A 15,810-nucleotide genomic window follows, 5' to 3' on the forward strand; every position below is an offset into this window, starting at 1 on the left:
GTTTTGCCTGCTGCTTACCTAACCTCAGTAGGGTTTGGCGAGGACCATTTTCAATTGATGATGGCATATATGGTTCAACCTTTTACATCACCACAGGATTTCACAGCCTCCACGTAATCATTAAGTGTTGTGCCTTGCCTTGAGAGACTTTTCTTCAAATTTTTCAAAAGTAGAAACTTGAGGTGAATAAAAAAGTTTTCTTCAACTATGTCCCACTGGAATGCTTCATAAGTTACACCAGTAACTCGAGTAGCAAGTCTCCCAACTCTGTGATGATCTTTTTGCCCTTGCAGCCTCCTGCACCTCAGAAAGCATTTCATGGCCAGTGGCACCTCTGCTCACAGCAAAGCTTGTCCTACTCAGGACTTTTCATCCATAACAATCCTACGGTGCATTTCAGTATCAAATTCACCAGCATTCATGCTTTCGTTAACTCCACTCTTACAATGGTGTGGTCTATTCTGCCACTTCCATACAGGTCAGGTCTTTTCACTACAGTATCTTCTTCGTTAAATTCCTGTCATCAAGTTTTGATCTGCTGGACAAACCAGCATCCTCACTGGAGGCAAGCATCCCAGGTTCCCACCTTCATTCTCAGCATTGGCAAGTTGAATTTTTGCCTCATTGCTTTATACAGAATTTCATTTAGGTTTTTCTTGCTCTTCCCAAATTTTCTAGTTATATGCTGTTCTTATATCTAAAGCTTTTACAACTTTGTTTTAGAGGACATGACACTCAGACCTATGTATCACTCCACATATGTTGGGTTTTTCCCCCGCTTTACTCCAAATGCCCTTTCTCTTTCCTGGTTACAATACCAGCAGGCTAGGTCAGGATTAGTTTAGAGGAAGCTCTCAATTTCTTTCCCCAAAGTTTCCTAACTCCAAATAAACTGAAGTCCCTTTCTCAACATACTGTAACCCATGAGCTGATGCCCAGCACTTCCGTCCATATGAGCATAATTCCCAGTTTCCTGGACAATGTCCAGGATCTTGGATTTTTGGTGTCTCACCACTGGAACTCAGACTAACAAGCTACTGCTCAGGAACCCTTAAAGACGAGCACCTGAAGGAGTTACCTGTGTCTCATACACTCCCTCGATGTCCGGAGCAGAGAGGTCTGCATTGATTTCGTTGATGTGCTCTTGGTACATGTCTTCAGGAACAGAGTATTCATACAGGTTGTAAACTAAGTTGGAGCGGGGCAGGATTCTGTTTACCTGCCAAGGTAAGGGACGGGATAACTGGGACACATCCCACCACATGGCACCACTGCCAGGAGCCAGACTCTGAGCCAGGCCAGCTCCTGGTGCCCTCCCCTAAGGAAATCAGTGGGTTATGCTCATGCACATTACAAATTCCTTTAATAGAGAACTTGATTTCCAGGCGGACTGGGATTAGCAGAGGGACTAGGGCCTGGATGAGGGATATCCATGGGGTAGGAGGTGTTGCGTGGCAGATGCTTGTAACTCCTGCTTACAGGGGAGGTGAATTGCCTTACCTCAGTGAAAGCAGCTGTTTCCCCTTCCAGAAGGGGTAGGTCCTCACCTTCCTGTAGGCTGTTCCCTCCTCAGGCTTTGGGACGCGCTGGTTGACATAGAAGACACGGGGGATGCTCAGCTTGATGCAGTGCAGGTCGCTCCCTATCACCGCCCACAGCCGAAACAGCCCAGGCTGGCTGGTCTCAGCAATCTGCAGGACATGGGGCACGAGGTCAGTGCTAGCAGGAGATCCAACATGCCATCAGTGCTTACATCTACACTGCAGAGCACTCTGGAGGGATCTATATGGTCAGTTGGTGGCTACAACCAAAGTGGGGGCTTAGAGAGTCATCACTTTCAGCTCTGGAGTCCCTGTGTCCTGCTACTGTCCCAGGGCACCATGAAGGAAACTCTGCCTCTGGCTGGCCAACCAGCTCCAGGGATTGTCATCCAAATCACTTGAAGTCCTGGACCTGCAGCTCTGACACCTTTCTGGAGGATGAAGTGGGTGACAGGGGCTGGGCTTAGGTGGCCACACATAACAAAGGTTTGTAAAAACACCTGGTTGACACTACCCCACCTCTTCATTTGTACATTGTCGGCTTCTAGGTACCACTGGAATCTCATGTCCAGTGCTGGGCTCCTTAACACAGGACATAGACATAAGGAAAAGAATGAAGAGCCACAAGGAGGAAGAAGGGATTGCAGCATCTTTCATATCAGGGAAGATTGGCAGAACTGGGACTGTCTATCTCAGAGCAGAAAAAGCTCAGAGGGATCTCATCCACATATATATACCCAATGGGAAGTGCAGAGAGGACAGAACCTGACTCTTCCCAGTGGTACCCAGTGGAAGGACTAAACATCATAGGCACAAAGCAGAATGCAGGAGGGTTCCTCTGCATGTCAGAAACTTCTTCCCTGAGAAGGTGAACCTGGTCCTGGTTGCCTATGGATGGAAGTGGTGCTCTCCATCCTTGGAGATATTCCAGGACATGTTCCTGAGACCTCAGCTCTGGGTGACCCTGACTGAGCAGGATGTGGGACCAGAGGCACAGGAAAGCTGCCCCAGCCTCAGCTGACGTTTTTGCCATTCTGTGACTACACAGTGCTGCCCGCAGGCTGAACTAGAGCTGCCCCACCAGCAGATCTACCCATGCATCTCAGAGTCACCAAGAATGACTCTGTCGACACCTGTTTCCATCCAGATGTGTGTGAGTCTGAGGCTCTGCAGTCCCTCCTGGGCTCCCCAGGGCTAACATTTACATGGGGTAGGTCAGGGCTCCTGAACTTCACCGTTTGACCACAGAGTGTAAATGTGAGGCTTGTGCTCCAGGCTGCCCTGTGGCAGGTCCCCTCCCCAGTACCTGCACGACCTGCCAGGGCAAGTCCAGGATGCTGCGCGCTGTGCGGCGCAGGTAACTGCCCAGCCCTTTGGACAAGGCATCGCGGACCGCGCCGCCGCCCGCCGCCCCGCCACCCTCCAGCCGCCGCCTCTTCCTCCGCTCCTGCCGCTGCCGAGCCTGCAGCTCCCACTTCTTCTGGTGGAAGCGCAGCCAGACCAGACGCTCCTCCTGAGTGGGGGGACCGCAAGAAAGAAATCAGCAAAAGCGTCCCAGCCCCACAACATCACACCATACAGACTAGCCCTCCAGCCTCCAGTCTCACATCATGTTTTGCCCCAGCTGTGAAGCCACCACCCCCTTTTCTCTATCAGTGATTGCTTTTCTGTGTCCTGGTTGTATTTCTCTTTGTATCCCAGAACCATGTGTGTTCAGAGTGTGGGTTCTCAGAGTGCAGCTGTGAAATCCACAGCTTGCTCCTGGAAGCATCCAAGCTTCGATGGATGAGTACAATCCTGGGGCATCCCCTGCAGAATTTGCTTCACCTACTTTGGTGGTGCCAAGGGATGGAGGTGGGCCCAGGATCTCTCGCCAGGACTGGGACAGCTCCAGGTCCTGGGACATCTCTTGGCTTTCCTCTGCTGCAGGGATGCGCTTCCGCTTATTTGCAATGGGAACCAGTGGCAGAGGGATCTTGACAGCCCCAAAGTCCTCTATATCACTGACCTGTGAGCTGGGTGTCCCCTCCACAGGCGGGTTGGCAAGAATCTGAGAGAGCAAGGAGAACAGGAGTATAGGGGCTGCAAGAGAAAAGCCCCAGTGGCACTGCCAGCACCTTTCCCTCCCCATCTTTACCTGTTTCTTGCCTTTTGAAACAAAAAGCTCATTGATTTTTTTCTGTTTGTACACATCATTCTTCTCCAGGAGCTTCTTGTGAAGCCAGTCTGGGTGTCGGACCCGTGGCACTGGGTTCTTTACCTGCAGAATAGCTCCAAATCACACTGAGTCCCCTGCAGAAATCCTCCCGTCCACCCCCTCACAGCCCTGTACCTGCTGCAGGGCTGCAGGAATGGTGATGATTTTCTGGATGGTGCTGCCCAGCCTCTCGATGTAGTAGTCCCAGTCCAGGATCTGGAAAGAGGGCAGAGCTTGGGCAGAAAAGAAAGCCCCCAGACACAGGATCAAACATCCCAGTAGCACCCTCACCCCAGGCCCCTGCTTTGTGAGCACAAGAGGCCACCACCCAGGTTGTGTCTCCAACAGGACGAGCCCGTGTCCCAGATGTGGTGTCACCCGCAGGGATGCCTCACTCACCGCGCGGATGCTGAAGTCCTGCAGCGAGGGGCTCTTCAGCCATTTCCGGAGGTAGTGCTTGCGCACACTGGGCTCAGCTTGGAAGATGGCAAGGGGGATGGCCCTGGAGAAGGCAAGCAATCAATGTCCCAGCACCCCACAATCAATTCTTCCAGCCTGTGGAGATCCTCCAGGCTTCTCCTAAACTCCTGCAAGGCCACTGGGCTGTCCAGTGTTACCCACTGCCCTGCTCATGGCCTGTGCCAGATTCAGGTGATCACCTGGCCATGTATTCTACCTCCCTCCTTTCTTGCTGCCTGTGCATCCCCTCTTGGTTTCTCACACACTGCCAGAAGTCCTGGCCCCTCCAGGTGGGGTTACCTCTCGGTTACAGGAGACCCTTCTGGTTTCTTGGAAATGATGAAACGGCAGCTCAGCCCTGCATCCTTCACCATCTGGTCCCCCAAAAACTCTGCCAGGCGCTTGGCAGTGCTGATGGAGGTGGACTTCTGCTCCCCGTAGTCCTCCAGTTTGCGTGACATGGAGCGGTTCTCTGAGATGAGCTCAAATAGCTCTGAATCAGGCATGTTGGCAGCCTGAAGGCCAGGGAAAAGCCCAAAGTTAGCAAGAACTAATGATCAAACTTTGCTGCTGTTAGAAAGAGGGAACACCACACACAGCTGATGTGTCTCTTTACTGGGAGCCTGGGGATTGCTTCCCAGTGCAGCTGCCAGTGGGATCTATAGAAAAGAGGGTGTGTGGGTTTCAGGTTGGCATCAATTGCATCAGCCCAGCTGTGGCAGTACAGCTTTGTGTTGTGCATACAAAGTTAGGCTCACCAAGAATTTGTTGTAAAACAGCATCACAAAACGAAGGACTGTAGAGGATCAGAACTAAACATGTTTTGTCTCAAACATTCTGAGTTTTGCTACAGGAAAGGTGTGATTAGAAGAGAGTGTCCCACAGAGGTGTGGCAGTGCTGTTCTGACCCAATTCCCTGCTATGCCTTAAGACTCAGGCTTAGTCCCCTGTCCAACACACATCCATAAGGGCTTGCTGTACATGAAAGGGAGCAAAGAGGTCCCCTCTCTTCTTTTTCTCCTCTCTTTCTCTACCACTTTCTTTGTCTCATTGTTTACCCCAGCTCTCGACCATCCATATGGCATGACCAAAGCAAGACCAACACAGATCTAAGGACTGGTGATATTGTTTTCTTCACTTGCTTTGCCTGAGCAAACGGCCATCATATTCTACTTCATACTTGGTATTGAACCCTGTTGTGGGAGTGGGAGCTTTTATAAAGGTGTGTTGTGGCTTGTTAGCCAGGACCTTTGAGTAGTGGTGTTGTGGCTCATGCACCAGCACCTTTGTGTGATGGTGTGTTGCAGCTTGTTAGCCAGTACCATTGAATACTGGTGGTCGATTGGGACTTGTGAGCCAGTGCATTTTGAGGAGCTTGTGGTGGGAGTTGAGAGCTTCTTGAAGTGTTGCATACAAAATTAAGGGCTTGTTTGCTTCCACTCTTGTGGAAGTCTATTGTAAGAATTGGTTTGTTGACTAACACCTTTTGAGATTATGCAGTGGGCTGGTTGCTGGAGTTACAGCGACTGTACAATAAAACAAAGAGTTCCTGACATGTGACCAGTGTCTTTGTTCAACCTGATGAGAATTTATGATGAACATCATGCCCCTGGACCAGCAGGTCATGAAAAGGACCCAGTTAGACTCTTGTTCCCTCCCACCCTCTTATCTCACAGAATAATTTGAGTTGAAAAGCCCTCTAGTATCACCAAATCATTCCCCCAGCAGTACCAAAGCCACCACTAACCATGTACACTAGCGTCACATCCACACAGCTTATACATTCCTTCAGGGATAGGGATTCCACTACTGCCATGGGCAGCCTGTGTCAGAGCTGTACAATCCTTTTGGAGATGAAATTTTCTCTATTACTCAACCTAAACCTCCCCTGCTGCAATTTGAGGCTGTTTCCTCTAATCCTGTCATTTGCTGCCTGAGAAAAGTGCCCAGCTCCCATGCTGGGAGTTGTACATGGATTGTGGGAGTTGTATGTCCCATGTGGTTCCGTCCTATTTGTCAGGGAGTTTTAGAGTAAGAATGTCCCCCCTGAAACTCCTCTTCTCCAGGCTGAGCCCCCACAACAGCTCCTCATTAGCCTTGCATTCCAGCCACTTCCCCAGCTCTTTTCCCTTCTCTGGACATGCTCCAGCCCCTCAATGTCTTTCTTGTCATGAGGGGTTCAAGGTGCCTCAGCAGTGTCCAGCAGAGGGGGATGGTTACTGCCCTGGTCCTGTTTGCCACGCTATGGCTGGTACAGGCCAGGTGCCATTGCCCTTCTTGTCTACCTGGGCATGTGTTTAGTCACTGTTGATCAGCATCCCCAGATCTTTTCCTGTCAGGTGCCTTTCCAGACCCGATGCCCCCAGCATGGAGCATTCCACGGGGTTGTTGTGACCCCTGTGCAGGACCTGGCACTTGGCCTTGTTGAACCTCACACTACTGGGTTTGGCACATGGATATCCAGCCTGTCCATTCCCTCTGCAGGGCTTCCTGCCTTCCAGTAGATCCACACTCCCACCCAGCTCAGTGTCATCTATGAAGTGACTGAGTGTTAAAGTGGCACAAGAGACCCCTGACTGTGCAAACAAAGTCCACCCTCCCACAGTGCCTGAGCAGCTCAGATGCTCCTTCCCAGGCTCCACCTTGGAGAGCAGACTTGCTGAGCTGTGCCTACCTTGCTGTAGAGCACATCCAGCCAGTAATCGGCCACCTTGGCCACAGAAGCATAGACCTCCTCCAGGGTGCTGCCTTTCAGAAAGGCTTCGAACACAGATGACTGGAATATCTTCACCAGCTGCAGTTCTCCCCGGCGTTTCACCTCAAACCCCTTCAGCTCAGCCAGGGACCCATCCTCATTGAACACGGCGTACCTGGGAGAGAGTGTGAATAAACCTGTCCTGCACCAAGGGACACATCCCTCAGGGTGCCACCCGTGTCCCTCCTGCCAGGCTGCTTCTCCCCATGCCTTTGTGCCACTATCCAGCATGTTCAAAGGAGCCACAGCTGCACCTGGATAATCTCAAGTATCTACAGCTTCTCTAGCAACCTTGGTCTAGAAAAGGACCTCAGCTCTTGCCCCAGATCATCCACACTGACTCATCGAACCACAGGGGAAGTGATCTCAAAGATTATCCAATCCCATGCTCCTGCCATGGGCAGGACACCTTCCACTAGGCCAGGTGGTTCCAAGCCCTGTCCAGGCTGGCCTGGAACACTGTGGAGCTGCCAAAGCTTCTCAGGGCATCCTGTGCCAGTGTTGCACCACCCTCACAGACAAGAATACCTTCCCAATATCTCATCTAACCCTGCTCTCTGGCAGTGGGAAGCCATTCCCCCTTGTCCTTTCCCTCTCAGCCCTTGTCCAGAGTCCCCCTGCAGCTCTCGGAGCCCCTTTAGGCCCTGGGAGGGGCTCTGAGCTCTCCCTGCAGCCTTCCCCATGTAAACACCCCAGCTGTCCCAGCCTGGCTCCAGAGCAGAGGGGCTGCAGCCCTTGGAGCATCTCCATGGCCTCCTCTGGACTCAATGCAGCAGCTCCATCATTTCTTGTGCTGAGCACGCCAAACCTTGATGCAGCACTGAGGGTGAGGAGTGACCTTAAATCTTGTGTAAGTAAGGGAAGGAGATGAGAGCCCAAGAGGGGAAATGAAGATATTAAGAAGAGATTTAGAAAGCAGGAAACTGGCAACTCCAATGCTGGCAGAGAGGTTGAGAGAAAACTGGATGCAGCCACGACACACTTAAGGGAACATTCCTCCCTCTTGCCTTTTCTTTTCTTGCATTGCTTTGTCTTTTACAGCCCTGAAAATTATCGGTACGTCTCAAAAAAACCCCAAAGCACCATTGTGGGAATAACCAGTGAGAAGAGGGAATACTCAAACCTGCTTGGCCAGCCCTTCTCCCACCTACCCACATTCCCAACAGCACAACCTTTCCTTCCTCCACTGACCACGGTGCCTGTAGCCATCTCCAGGCTGTTGTGCTTGGAGAGTGACCAGGTAATAAATGCCCTTTCTTAGACCCCTAAACTATAGGAATCCAGAACTCCTGGGGAGAGTTGTACAAACACAGCCCACTGAGAGCTGAGCAACACTTTCACTCTTGCAAAAGGGTCTGAATGCCTGGAGAGGGGCACTGGTAGGGAATGGTGTGTGCTGAACCTTGTCCTGTCAGGGATTAAGCACAAAATGTTCAGAATTATGAGGACAGAGAGTGCTGGGGACAGCAACAGCATGTTTTGGAGTCAGATCCAGGTCTGTGGGCTGCCACCCAAAATAATGGATGTTAGTGCTCTAGCTCACATTCTTGGTTAGGAGGTGGTCGTTGAGAAATCAGTGAAGTTTGGGTACAACTATCCCATAATGTGACAGTAATGGCAGAACCAGTCCTACTTACAGATGGAGAGGGAAGGGCAAATACATAGGAGAAGTGTTACTGGAAGTCTGTTAACACTTGAAAAATAGGAAGGCAGGAAGTGCTAAGTTTAAACAGATTGGATTGAATAGAAGCAGTATTAGAAATCCTCAGAAGCAAAGTCAATGTTCTCCTGCACACCTCAGAGCCAAACAGGCAGATGTCTGGTCACTAGGCTGGAGAAATGTAATTTTCCTGTTATCTGCTAAAATTTACTGCCATAGTAGCTGCATTCAATGATCTGACATAAGGAACTTGTCATTTAAAGCCAGTGACTCAAATGCTGCTGGCTCTGGAGGCAAGGACCAACATGCCCCACATGTACAAAGGCAACAAGATCCTTAGTCTTTCAACTCAGGGGAAGAGACAATATTTCAAGCTTTGAAATCTCACCTTTTCTTCAGCTTCTTGCCTTCCTCTTTGGAGGCTGGAAGGATCATGGCCAGGTATGGACCATCCACTTCAAAAAAGATGCTGTTCTCTGAGCGCGTGACATAGGTGAGTGAGGCTGGATCCTGCAGCTCCTGGTACTGGTCATTTGTGAAGCCTTCCTGTGGCACAGCCCCAGGAGAACAGTTTCAATCTACAGCTGCCAGGTCACACCAGGGGATGCCCCTGGGACACACCCTGCCCAAAGGGACACCTGAGCACCCCTCTGGGAGCTATAGCACAATTTAGGACTCAAAAGTCAAAGCACCTTTCCTGCCTGTTGAAGAAAAAGGCTTTGTACCCTAAAATGATATTTCCTTCTCTTATAGAGCCTGGAGTAAGCAGAGCATTGGTTTAGACCTTGTGCTGGACTCCCTACCAGCACAAGTAAGCATGCACCTAACCTGGCCTCTCACAGACCCCCTCTCTGAGGAGGATATTGAGCCTCTTTCTCCACTCAGATGCTCTCCAGGGCCATCACCCCCAACATCTCACCCACTACATAGGGAGTGGACATGGAAGAGGGGCTCTCCCAACTCATCAGCTCTCCATCTCCTTTTCCCAGGCTGCAGAGCTGGCCTGGACAGGTGCCAGACTCACTTTCACCAGGATGTTCAGCATGGCACCTGGGTAAGAGATGGTTACTTTTGGCTTCTTGATATTGGTTGACTTGATGACAAAGTTCTCTGGGAAACTGTTGGGAAGGACACACCAAATCCCATCGGTATCCAGTTCTAGAGGTCTCCTAGGGAAGAAAGGAAGAAGGAAAGAAGGAAGGAAGGAAGGCCACTGTCAGGAGCAGAGTGGATGAGAGGTGAGGATCAGTTCTGTGTCCCCTACTAGGCAGCAGCCTGTTCCATCCACTGCTCCCTTCTGCAAAGGGAACCTTTAAATACAACAGCAGTGTCAGGAATCTGAATGCTCATAGAATGAGAGAATCACAGATCACTTGATGTTGGAAGGAACCTTAAAACTCATCACATTCCAACAACTCTGTCATGGGCAGGGACAACTTTGCCTAGACCAGGTTACTCCAAGCCCTGTCCAACCTTGAAACACTTCCAGTGATCCAGGGGCATCTACAGCTTCTCCAGGCAACTTGTGCAGAGAATTTCTTTCCAATATGCCATCTAACCCTGCCCTCTGCCAGTGGGAAGTCACTCCCTCTTGTTCCACCACTCCTGGCTGTTGCCCAAAATCTGCCTGCATCTTTCTTGGAATCTCTTTAAGCACTTAAAGGGGCTCTAAGTTCTCCCCGGAGCCTTCTCTTCACCAGGATGAAAACCCCCAGCTTTCTCAGCCCTTCTTCCTCACAGGAAATGTGTTCCATCTCTCTGAAAACTCGAGTGTTTAACATGCTCCCACATCTGTCCTAGATGCAGGTGGACCTTCTTCAGCTCAGCACACACTTACCCAATCTGCTCGATCAGCTCTCTGGCCTGGGTGATGATATTTGCCCCTGTGAAGCAGACAATGCCAGCCATTTCCATGGAGTACCAGCGAGCTCTGTGAACAGAGAAGTCACAGTTAAAACAATGACATATCCCCTCCAAAACCCAGCTATGGAGGGGCAGGAGGATCTCTAGGGGAAGAAGGGCAAGAAACACAACATTGTTCTCCTATGAAATTCTCTACTTCTCATGCTCCAGAAAAGCTGAGAACCCACTTACTGACAAGATTTCCATCATTTAATGTCTGGTAAGAGTCTCCAGGATGAGGAGTAGTGGGTAGAAGCAAGAGAAGAGTGTTACAGGCAGGACCTACTCTCATCTTGGTGCTTCAGGAAGTGACTACCTCAGCAGGACAATCCTGGTTTCCAAGGGTCCTCTCTAGAGGATCCTGGATGGCTCTGGGGAGACTTACCCTTTCCGCATGACATATCCATAGAAGGAGTTGAGGATGCACTTGTGGGCCAGCTGAAGGGAGTCATAGAGGATCTCCATGTTCTTGCAGCGTTTCACTTCAGAGGCATCTCCGGTCTCCACTGCTGCAGACAGCTTCTTCTTCCACACCTGCATGCCAAGGGCAGAGTCAGGACAATTCCACATATCACTGCTGGTGGCACCCAACTGGTTTCCACTCAGTCCCAGCAGAGCATTGCAGCTCCACAGGAATATCTTTGCCAAAGATCAGCATCATGAGTCAAACATCCCATTTTATTTTGCAGCACAGGAGGGGTTGGCCAGAGGCACTTTGTCAGTTGTCAGATGAGACTTGCAGCTCCCATCATTGATCTGAATTCAAGCAGCACCAGCTGTGCTGCACCATATGTGTGCAGGGAAGAACTCAATACACTGCCTGATGGAATCCATCACACCCGGATAACAGCAGAACCACCAGTGTAGGAACAGCCTCTCTGTCAGCCCTGGGAATCATAGCAAAAGAGGCAGCAGGGAGGAACTGCAAAGCAACAGGCTCTTTAATTAACTCTGCCAGACATAGAGCCCCTGGGCCTCCTAGAATAGTTTGGGTGGAAGGCACCTTAAAGCTTATCTCATCCCACTCCCTGCCTTGGGCAGGAACACCTTTTTACTAGACTAGGTTGCTGTAAGTCCCATCTAACCCAACTGGCTTTGGACACTGGGAGGGATGGGCCAGCCACAGCTTCTCTGGTCAACCTGTGCCAGCACCTTATCTCTCTCACAGGGAAGATTTTCTTCCCAATAACCAACACAACCCTGCCCTCTATCAGTGGGAAGCCAACAGAGTAATCCTTTGAGGTTTTCAGCAAGGCACAAGAGGTCCCCAGGCTTGGCAAGACAATTTGAGCAGCACCCAAGCTCGGTACCTTGTGCAGCCCCTTGAACTCATATCGGCGGTCCCGGAACGCTCGCACGGTGTCCACGTAGAAAGAGTTTTCTCGTTGGCAGATGGTGGTGACTCGCTCCTCCACCTTGGTGACATGGATCTTCTTGTACGCCTTGCGGCAGTAATCTGGTCAAGGCAGGAGGCAGAGGGAGGTTGTCAGGGATGGCTGCCCTGCTACAGAGGGATGAACAGAGTAGGGATAGGGAGGCAGCTAAGCATAAGGCATGCGTGAGTGGGGGACAGCCCTACTGCAAAGGGAGAGGAAGATCCCAGTAAGGAAAGATGCAGCACCTCTTTATGGAGGTGGAGGGCCGGGGGAAAACAAACTAATCATATGGCCCAGCTACAACCCAGGCTCTGCCCCCAGCCAGTTGGGTGGTTCTGCTGGACAGCTTCCCTCCAGGTGATAGGATAATGTGATGTTTCTCTTTTATTAACTGGCTTTATTTAGCAGCCTGACAAAAAAATGGAGCCATTCACATTTCAGCTAAAATCCATGGCTCTCCAAGAGAAAGGGAAACACTGACAGAGGTATCAGTGCCTGGCTCCTTGTAGGAAGCATGCATGAGTCTGTTGGGATCCTGGAGAAGTTCTGAGACCAGCCTGACTTCACCCCACAGCCTAGGAGGGGTCACTACTGCTGAATACCGCTCATGGTCCACGGTGTAAAACACTGCCAGGATCATCACCTTGATTTTTTTACCTGCTAGGCGCTTTTTCTCATATTTGGCTTGTTCTTCCTGGGAAAGCTCGTGGAAGGCACGGGGTGGTCCATCAGGGAACAAGGGAGGGAACTTCTCTGACTCCAGCTGCTGCTGGATGCGGTGGTACTCACTGCGGCTGGCAGGCACTGCAGAGGAGGGCAGTGATCAGTCTCTCAGAGGAGAAGCAGGAATTTGGCTCCTTCTCTGTGGGCTGTACTTACTGAACTCTCCTCTCCACTGCCACGTCATCCGGCGCTGACAGTTGGCACCTGGCTTGTTGAAGTCACAGGCAGCACATGTGGCCTCATCCACCATGGCAGAGGGCTGGATGCAGTAACAGACACACAGGTGTTAGAGGGGACAAGTCCCCAAACCACAACTCATGCCAGAACAGGTGCTGAGTGGCAGGAGAGGACAGGTGTGAACATCAGAGATAGTAGTCAGTGAGATCCCCTTTCCAGAGCCTTTCAGGAGCACAAGCTCCTCAAAACAACAGCTAGGTTTCTGGGAAGAGTTCTAGCTAAAGCTGCAGCTGAGTCTCTCAAGACCTAGCCATCCAGAGAAGGACAACAGAGCCAGGGAAGGGGGTGAGCACAAGTCTGGTGAGGAGCAGATGAGGAAGCTGAGGGCTCAGCCTGGAGAAAAGTAGGCTCAGGGAGGACATTCTTGCTCCTACAACTCCCTGACAGGAGGGTGGAGCCAGGTGGGCATCAGGCTCTGCTCCCAGGGAGCAAGTGAGGAAACAGCCTTAAGTTGTGCCAGAAGATGTTTAGGTTGGATATTAGGGAAAAATCCTTCACTAAAAGGGTGACCAGACAGTGGCACAGGCTGCTCAGAGTGGCATTCTCCTGAAAGTATTTAAAAGCCATGTGAATGTGCCACTTGGGGACATGGGTTAGTGGTGGCTTTGGCAATGCTGGCAGAGTGGTTAGACTCAATGGTCTTAGAGGGTTTTTCCAACCAAAATAATTCTGTGATTCTACAATTCCATGGCAGCTTGACCAAATTTCATACCCAGCCTCATCTGCTTCCCCTACCCTGCGCAGAAAGTTCAGCCCCTGCTTTTAAGGGGATCCAGAGGGACCATCAAGGTCATCTGGAAATCAGATTAGGAGACACAAGACTCATGTTACCCACCTGCAACCTGTTGGTCAGAATGATGTTGGGGTACATGGCCCCCACATCCAGATGATAGATAAGAGGACACTCAATTCTGTTGGGAACATCCTTCAGGGAATTCAACTTGGCCTTGATTTCATCACAAACCTGTGGTGAGGTAAAGAGAACTGAAACTAGGGCAGGAAGGAGTTAATGAATCAAATACTTTTTGCATTTGGTTTTTCACAGTCTCACTCGCCACAGGCTCTGGGGATGGATCTAAAGGACCAAAGGAGCAGAGCAGGGTCTCCTCAACACTGCTTTAGGTTTTGATTTCGATATCCAGAATAAGCTATTCCATAGGGATACCTGGGAAGTGGGAGCAGCTGCTTCCTAAATATGACTTGATTGAGGACCTTTTCAGTGCAAATGGGTTAATGGAGACAACAGCAAAAGACCAGAGGTCCCCAGTCTAATGCTGCCCACCAAGAAACTCCAGACTTGGATTTGGAGAGAGGCAACCTGCACTTTTGTAGCTGATAAGAAGTGGGGAACAAGAGCATTTGGGATATCTGAGGGGGTCTGCCTTGTCTCTAAATTCCTTCCCAGCTCTCTCAGAGCTTTGCTCCTGGTTGAACCCATGAAGGGAAAAGCAGGAGCTGCATTCTTCAGATAGGGCAGAGACCCTGATCTCCAGGCTGGGATGCAGGACTCAACCTGTAGATGGTCTTCTTAGGTCTTTCTTTGTAGAACATAAACCAAACCCAAACAAGCATTTTAGAGCTGCAGTCCCAGTTTCCTGCCCAACTCAGCCATGCTGCGGGTGCTGTACCTCCTGGAAGTTGGTGACCTGATCCAAGGGAATACCCTCCTCCTCCTCAATGGCATGCTGCAAAGTCTTCTCCACATGCTGCACCAGGAAGTCAAAGGCAGCAGGATTCTACAGGGACATGGAGATGGCAGTGAGGCTGTAGGCAACTGTCCCTGGCTGCAGGCCAGCAGCTTCTGCCCCATATCCCTGTCCCTGCTTTGCTTGTGGACCTCTAAGCCGTAAGGGATGTGTTGAGGCACTGGGGGAGTTGATAAAGGTAGCAGAAACAGGTAAAAAGCCCTCAGAAAGGGTTCAAAAGCATTCAGTTCAGTTTAAGAGAGGACAGGACCCCAAGTGACAGAGGCCTAACCTCCAAGAAACACTGGCTGAAAAACAAACCCAAAACCCTACTTCACTACCATCCCCTGCTGTCAACAAGCACTGGATTGCTTGCTCTCCCACTGAAGCACAGATGGCCACTTAGAGATCTCCTCCCACCCCATCCCAGCCCAGCTTCAGGTGGCAAGGGTCTCCTGGAGGTTGTCAAGCATTGGAATGGGCTGTTGAGGTCAGTGGCAAAATCACTATCCCTGAAAGTGCTCAGAAGACATGCAGATGTGGCACTTGGGGACAGTGGTGGCCTTGGCAGTGTTGGGTTAACAGTTGGACTTGGCAGCATTAAAAGGCTTTTCCAACCTTACTGATTTCTGTGATTCTAGATGCTGCCCTGGAAGCCCAGCAGGGATACACTGGAGCTGCCAACACCAGTGGAAATGCTATCCCTCCACGAGGCCAGGGGCTGGCTGCTGGCCCGTTACCATTTTGAAGCGGCAGGGAATGTCACTGCGGAACACCCCCGATTCCAGTGCTTCCACATGGCCTCCCACATAGGTCTCTGAGTCCAGCACATGTCCATCTTCTGTAAGCTTGTTGAATTCCTGCTCCTGCTTGTTGGGGAAGATGATGTTGGCATGATAGGCCTGAACCATCAGCAGTGCCTCGCACAGTGTCCCAGATCCTTTTCTTAACACCTGCACATGAGAAACCAAATCTGGATTCAAATTCAAAAACAGTAGATTCAAATATCAGGAGGAACTGCTTCCCTGTGAGTGTGGTGAGGCACTGGACTGGCACAGGTTTCCCAGAGAACTGTGGCTGCCCCATGCCTGGAAGTGTCCAAGGCCAGGCTGGACAGGGTTTGGAGCAATCTGGCCTAGTGGAAGATGTCCCTGCCCTTGACAGGAGGGTGGATGAGATTATCTTTAAGATCCCTTCCACCCCAAACAGTCTGTGATTCTGTAGAAGTGCTGTCCCAGCACTGGCAAGACTGGACTGTCACACAACAAGCTGGAC

General features: G+C 50.8%; 1 protein-coding gene across 1 annotated transcript in view; it reads right to left on the minus strand.

Annotated features, from left to right (window-relative positions):
• The window catches only part of POLE (DNA polymerase epsilon, catalytic subunit), a 33,357-nt gene that overhangs the window by 8,312 nt on the left and 9,235 nt on the right, over positions 1–15,810 (minus strand). The window contains exons 14-32 of the mRNA XM_063173091.1: positions 15,276–15,488; positions 14,479–14,586; positions 13,686–13,814; positions 12,770–12,872; positions 12,548–12,694; positions 11,825–11,970; positions 10,900–11,048; positions 10,450–10,542; positions 9,637–9,781; positions 9,001–9,158; positions 6,872–7,067; positions 4,498–4,712; positions 4,138–4,240; positions 3,874–3,954; positions 3,679–3,801; positions 3,373–3,591; positions 2,848–3,054; positions 1,548–1,691; positions 1,079–1,219 (exon numbers count right to left, since the gene is read on the minus strand). Coding sequence (XP_063029161.1) covers positions 1,079–1,219; positions 1,548–1,691; positions 2,848–3,054; positions 3,373–3,591; positions 3,679–3,801; positions 3,874–3,954; positions 4,138–4,240; positions 4,498–4,712; positions 6,872–7,067; positions 9,001–9,158; positions 9,637–9,781; positions 10,450–10,542; positions 10,900–11,048; positions 11,825–11,970; positions 12,548–12,694; positions 12,770–12,872; positions 13,686–13,814; positions 14,479–14,586; positions 15,276–15,488 — 2,820 coding nt within the window. The remainder of the gene's footprint in view (positions 1–1,078; positions 1,220–1,547; positions 1,692–2,847; positions 3,055–3,372; positions 3,592–3,678; positions 3,802–3,873; positions 3,955–4,137; positions 4,241–4,497; positions 4,713–6,871; positions 7,068–9,000; positions 9,159–9,636; positions 9,782–10,449; positions 10,543–10,899; positions 11,049–11,824; positions 11,971–12,547; positions 12,695–12,769; positions 12,873–13,685; positions 13,815–14,478; positions 14,587–15,275; positions 15,489–15,810) is intronic.

Source organism: Melospiza melodia, chromosome 20 (assembly GCF_035770615.1).
Source record: "Melospiza melodia melodia isolate bMelMel2 chromosome 20, bMelMel2.pri, whole genome shotgun sequence".
Classification (NCBI taxonomy): domain Eukaryota; kingdom Metazoa; phylum Chordata; class Aves; order Passeriformes; family Passerellidae; genus Melospiza; species Melospiza melodia.